This window comes from Centruroides sculpturatus, unplaced genomic scaffold, assembly GCF_000671375.1.
Source record: "Centruroides sculpturatus isolate CEXI.00-Female unplaced genomic scaffold, Cexi_2.0 scaffold1963, whole genome shotgun sequence".
NCBI classification, from domain to species: domain Eukaryota; kingdom Metazoa; phylum Arthropoda; class Arachnida; order Scorpiones; family Buthidae; genus Centruroides; species Centruroides sculpturatus.
The window spans coordinates 75,207-81,459 of record NW_019386069.1 but is presented as its reverse complement, the minus strand read 5'-3'; the positions used below and the strand labels follow the sequence as shown (position 1 = coordinate 81,459).

General features: G+C 28.4%; 1 protein-coding gene across 1 annotated transcript; it reads right to left on the bottom strand.

Moving 5' to 3' along the window:
- Positions 1 to 4,122: 4,122 nt before the first annotated feature.
- Positions 4,123 to 5,955, bottom strand: LOC111613417. The gene is made up of 4 exons (XM_023354774.1): positions 5,904 to 5,955; positions 5,346 to 5,479; positions 4,905 to 5,115; positions 4,123 to 4,127 (listed from the first exon to the last, which is right to left on the bottom strand). Exons 1-4 carry the CDS (start codon positions 5,935 to 5,937, stop codon positions 4,123 to 4,125), a joined length of 384 nt encoding a protein of 127 aa, XP_023210542.1. The 5' UTR covers positions 5,938 to 5,955.
- Between the last annotated feature and the right edge of the window lie 298 nt (positions 5,956 to 6,253).

The window sequence follows — 6,253 nt, the reverse complement described above, 5'->3', positions numbered from 1 at the left end:
ATATTGTGCTCGAATAATATTCAATAATTTTGTACCAAAAACTTTCACACTGAAATTATTAAAATGTGTTTTTATCGTATAATAATAAGTAAATTTATTATCAGAATAATACTGCAATTATTAAGGAAATATTCTAAAATGTAAATTTAATTTTTATATGATTAATAAAAATACTATTCGATTCAAACATTTGTAAAATAAATTCTAAAATAATCACCTGAATAAAAACTTGAAATCCATCTTTAAATCGAATTTTTAAAAAATGCATTAAAATAAACAGAAGAATAACGTAACTCCCCATTTCCCTATGTAAAAGTATTTAATAAAGCGTTATTAAATTCATTTTTAATTACAAGTCTTATTATTTAAATTTTAAATGTTTCACGTCTGTCCACATTTAATGTTTACTTAATAGATATTTTTTCCGCAAATAATAAAGTCATTTCATAGCAGAAAAACATACATTAATTATAAAAAATTGCTCCTCATCTCATCTAATTTTTTAAGGGATTCGGCAGTGTTTAAAATGTGATCTTATGAGTTTCTTCTTAAAATATATTTTATAAAGCTGTCTCTTATGCAAAACTTTAAACTTAGTTTACACGCTTGTATGTACAGACAGACGTTTAAATATATACAGAAACATACAAGTCGAGCGACAGAAAATGACTGTCATCTGATCTTCAAGTAATCACAAATTAATGCATGGAATTTGTTTAAAAGTGTAAACAAATCAAACCTTCATGGTGATTTTAGCAAATTCGTAAAACTCAGTATTTGTAAACCGCTGCTTTAAATTTTGCTTAACGCAGGTTATATTGTACTTTTGTTGAGAGAATTGAATTTTTCAATGATATTATTAATTCAATTAAGAAATAAAACTTAAAAGTAAGACAAATTACCAGAGACAAACTAACACAGACTAACACAGTAATACTATGTTCGCGACTTACTTCGATCGCGATTTACCTACAATCCGAATTGTAACTGTCAAGATGTTTGCACAGGCAGTTCGCTTGAGAAAAACCCGGTCATTACACGCGATGATAGAACTGAGGTAACTATGCACTATGTCCGAGAAATCAAGAAATAAAATGGAAGTTTTGGTTAGAAATAAACACTTTTTTTGCCATATTTCTAATAACAGACAGATGACTTTTTTATTGTACAGCCCGATATCTTGTATTTCCCATGCGTGTGGGATTGAACGAACTTTTTTTATGAGTGGACCTTGTTTTAAGAACATTCTTCAGTCAATCGCGATTGAACCTCGTTTCAGTCGAGAGAGTTCGCACCACGGCATAGTCCCCGCCCTTGATAACAGTCTAGATTAAAATATTCAGTACAAATGAGCTATAACAAACTAAGATCCGGCCTTACCATGAAACTGGTTATGGTTATAATGTACAATTTTTTTTTTATAATCAAGAAAGTATAGTTAGAAGTGAAGGCTAAAATGCTCCGTTTACGCATTAACTGGAGTTTAGGAGTAATAGCAGCGTGTTCTATTGTCACAGGTACTTTATATACAATGAAAGTACACTAATAGCAAGATATAAAAATCGTTGTAGACGTAATTGTTATTCAGGCGTTGATCCAAACCGACAGATGACGGAATGAATTGGGATTCACAATTCTGGAATTATATTCTAACAAGGAGAGCCTACGGCTTTGGGGTAACGGATTTTGACAATCTTTGGTGTAGAAGTAGTACACCATGTGAATGTACTACCTGTAAAATACTAAAGTGCAATACTCAAATATAATCAAGAAAATCGAACTTAAAGTTTTTTAGCACTTTATATATAAATTATACATACCTTTATTTGAGCGTTCTGTGGCAGAGTGGTAACTAGTCCGATTCCTAAGCTTGAGTTCTCGGGTTCGATTCTCGCGTATAATTTTTTTTTTAATTCATAAATACTTATAATGTATTTATTTATTTACTCATTCATTTATTTCTTATTATTTATTTATTTTAATTTAATTTCTACTATTCCAAGTCTAATATTTTTATACTTTTGTTGACAATAACGGCGCATTCTTGACACCTATGTGTCAACTTTCCCATCTAATTGTTATCACTAACGGTGACCGATCTAATTCTCACTAGGAGCGTTTTTTCTATCGGAGTTCTTTTTCACTCACTCTTTAACAGTTCGTTTCTAAATTTCGACACGAATAGACGTATTTGTGTAGTAAAACTTATTTTGAAAAATTATTTTATAATCGAAAAATGTCGTCAAGAGAAGCAAGTTCTTCACGTTGTGACGAAAAAACTGTTGATGATACCTTTTAAAAAAGCAGCATTTATTTGTTGTTCTTGGTGTAGACAGAATTTTTGTTTTGAATGTTTTTATCATAAGTATCATTCACGATCATGTACATCTGACAATGATATGTAATTATATAATATTGCTTCAATAAATTATATTCGTTTTTCTTGGTTATATTTGAGTTTTGCACTTTACAAGTTAGTATTTTACATCACTGTATAAAGAGTTATCATCAACAGTTTTTTCGTCACAACGTGAAGAACTTGCTTCTCTTGACGACATTTTTTGATTATAAAATAATTTTTCAAAATAAGTTTTACTACACAAATACGTCTATTCGTGTCGAAATTTAGAAACGAACTGTTAAAGAGTGAGTGAAAAAGAACTCCGATAGAAAAAACGCTCCTAGTGAGAATTAGATCGGTCACCGTTAGTGATAACAATTAGATGGGAAAGTTGACACATAGGTGTCAAGAATGCGCCGTTATTGTCAACAAAAGTATAAAAATATTAGACTTGGAATAGTAGAAATTAAATTAAAATAAATAAATAATAAGAAATAAATGAATGAGTAAATAAATAAATACATTATAAGTATTTATGAATTAAAAAAAAAATTATACGCGAGAATCGAACCCGAGAACTCAAGCTTATGAATCGGACTCGTTACCACTCTGCCACAGGACGCTCAAATAGAAGTACGTATAATTTATATATAAAGTGCTAAAAAACTTTAAGTTCGATTTTCTTGATTATATTTGAGTATTGCACTTTAGTATTTTACAGGTAGTACACTCACATGGTGTACTACCTCTAAACCAAAGATCATCAAAATCCGTTACCCCAAAGCCGTAAGCTCTCCTTGTAAGTCAATTATTCACTAGTAGAATTATTGTGGTGTTAAAGTGAATTGAATTTTATGTGAATTTTTCCTTTAGCACGTTTATCGTAACCTTTATTATTCTTTACGCTAATTAATTAATATATACATTTTAAATTTTACATTATTTGACTTTTAGAAAATAAGAGTCATATTATAATTAAAATTTACGTAATCTTTTACGTACCTTTTCATTATTGAGCATTTATTTTCTTTTCCAACAGGAAAAGATAACCGATGGCAGATGGCAAAATATATAGTGAAAGATATCCGAACACTTCGTTGTTTTCTGCAAAGAGTATATAAATCAAATACCATGATACAATGATTATATAGAAAGTAATTATTATAGTCTAACATTATTATATTTATAGCGATACTCGAATGGTACGAAATGTCACAATTTCATAGGTGAAGTAGACACCAATTGAAAATATATCTTAAATTTTTAATATGTTTGTTCTGACAAACTCATCAAACAGTAATCTGCCGACCAATCAAATTTGGCGAAAAATACTCAAAATATTTAAACTCGCACTCTAGAAAACCATTTAAAACATATTTTGTGCTGGCCGATAACATGGTATTATGTAATTTTCCTAATCGAATGCCATCATTTTGCTGTAACAATAACTTTTCCAAGAATAAAATATATCGATTAGTTTTTTCGTAAATTTGCTATTTTCAAAATAATATTTAAATATTTCGAAATCGATTTTTTCAAAATTTCAATATAAACTTTCTAAGGCGAAACATTTAAGATGTATAAAATTATTTTAGAGACGAAAATCTTTAAATATCAAAACATTATTTAAAAAGTTTAGCGAGGAACGAGAATGGGATTATAAGTGTAAAGTAAGAAAAATTAAAAAATATTATCTTACTCTCTCAGCTTTTACTTACATCAACTTTTCTCATGGGCTTATTTTTGCTTAAAGGTTTATCGTCAAATTGAATTGTTTCTCTTTACACTAAAAATAAAATTTTTTAAATTTACATTTCAATTTTTTTGTAATTTAATATCGTAATTTAGCCATTAATTATAAATAACTTTATGAAAAAAACAAATGTAACGTTGTAAAATATCTGTGTTAGTGTGAAATATTTGTACGTATTTAAATATTCATTTATTTTCACAAATTAAGCCAGGACGACACGTTTATAAATATATATCATGTTTAAACTATAAAAGAAATGACAAAGCAATACACATGCATAGATTTTAACTGTCGAGTTACAAAAATGTTTATTTCACATTTATACATATTTTCGTGTAAAATCTTCAGTAAGTCCTCTAAAAATATTATGCACGTACTGTACTTCCTCTATTCCTCCACCTCTCGACTTTTAGTTACCAACATTGAATAGTGTCTATGCCCCTTACATAGAAGTTACCGTGCAAACATTTTCTCTTAATGTTAGCGTATTGTGAGATATTAAACGAAATAGACGGGAAAACAGACAGACACCTATTACTGTTTAAATAACAAAAATCATCATCAATAAAATTTTTGACGAAATAAATGGAATCTTTGTAGAAATAAATGATCTGTTTTTGAATTGTTTCGAATATAATAAACTACGACATACAACACACGTGAAAGACTGCAAATGGATAACTAATATTAAGATTTATAATTTAAATAGATTGAAACAAAATGAGTTTAACATCAAAAAATTTTATAATAACTTTTGAAAAGATTATTTTATAAGTCGAATAATTCTTTATATTTTTTTTTTAACCTCACCTTCATTCAATACTTTCATTTTTTTCTTTATTTTTGATGACGATGGAAACATAACGTCATCGTCTTCCGACGACTCTTCGTTCTCTTCGAATATAACCTTTTTGACCAATGAATGTTTTTCTAAGAATTCAAATTCTTTTTTCAATGGTCTGATTTCTTCACGACTACTTTTCAAATGCCAAAAATTACAGTCGTGTTCTTCATCGGAATTCTGTAAAAAGTAAAAATTCTGATTCTTGATAGAATAATCTTACAGTAGTCGAAATGTTCTTGTATTACTCGGAAAAAAATCATTTATTAATTAATAAAGAATTTGCAGCCATTACAAACAACACTTTCAATAAGATTGTGCATTTCTCGTGTTGTGTTTTTCCGTTTTAAATTTTTAGACGATAAGAATTATTTAATTATTTTAATTGTTTTCATTGAATTGTAACTTACAGAAGAAGAAAATTTTGTTTCTTCTGGGAAATCATCATATATGGCAGATGTTAGTTGCATTATATCACATACTATTTTTTTAAAAGAGTCTTCTGCACTCACTTTATTTTCAATTTCCATTTTATTATTAAAACCTGAAGAATAAAAGTAAACGCAATAAACACAGCAATTCGTAAAAGTTTTTCGCGTTAATTCAATTAATTATATAAAAATTTGAAGGAGAAAAAGAAAGGAAATAACAAACAGTTTATATCAAATGAACAGATGAACCCAATATTGAGGTATTGGATAAGATCGAAAAATGAAATAATAGATTATTATTTATTTGAAAAAAATACGTTTAATGCTATAATTGTCTGAAGCAGAAAATTAAGGCAAAGTTAAATATCGTGAATGGCAGTAAAAATATATACGCCGTTCTTATCACCGTATAACATTCGATTGGGATTTTTAAACGTCTGATCGAAAATTACTTTTAATTTTATGTTTTTATATTCATTATCGACACGATGGAGCACAATTAATATAAATATGCAATAAAAATGTAGTTTAACTTACTCAAAAAACTTATTTTGCACAAGATATCTCGCATTCGATAAATTATCACCGAACAATACGCATCGACAACAGCCGAAAAAATATTTTTAAGCAACAATTAAAAACGTGCTTACGTCACGCTGATTACAGAATGTGCTAAGAGTTAAGTACGTGAATTAATTTTATTTCTTGTTTTTTTTTGTTTGTTTCTTTTTTGATAGGTAATCATAAAAAACGACGTGGGCGATTTACTTATAGAAACGCTTATCGAGATTATTTAGAGGCAACGTTGTTTTTTTATGCGTTATATGCGTGAAGAAAACATGGAAAACTGTACGTGGCCAGTTCATCGACAATGTGTGAACTTTATC

Bases quoted from the DNA above. Each gene is read 5' to 3' on its own strand.
- LOC111613417 (XM_023354774.1), bottom strand. From the start codon at position 5,937: ATGCGAGATATCTTGTGCAAAATAAGTTTTTTGA. The intron at 5,480-5,903 runs GTAAGTTAAACT...TTTATTCTTCAG, and splicing joins GTGCAAAATAAGTTTTTTGA to GTTTTAATAATAAAATGGAA. The intron at 5,116-5,345 runs GTAAGTTACAAT...TACTTTTTACAG, and splicing joins AAACAAAATTTTCTTCTTCT to AATTCCGATGAAGAACACGA.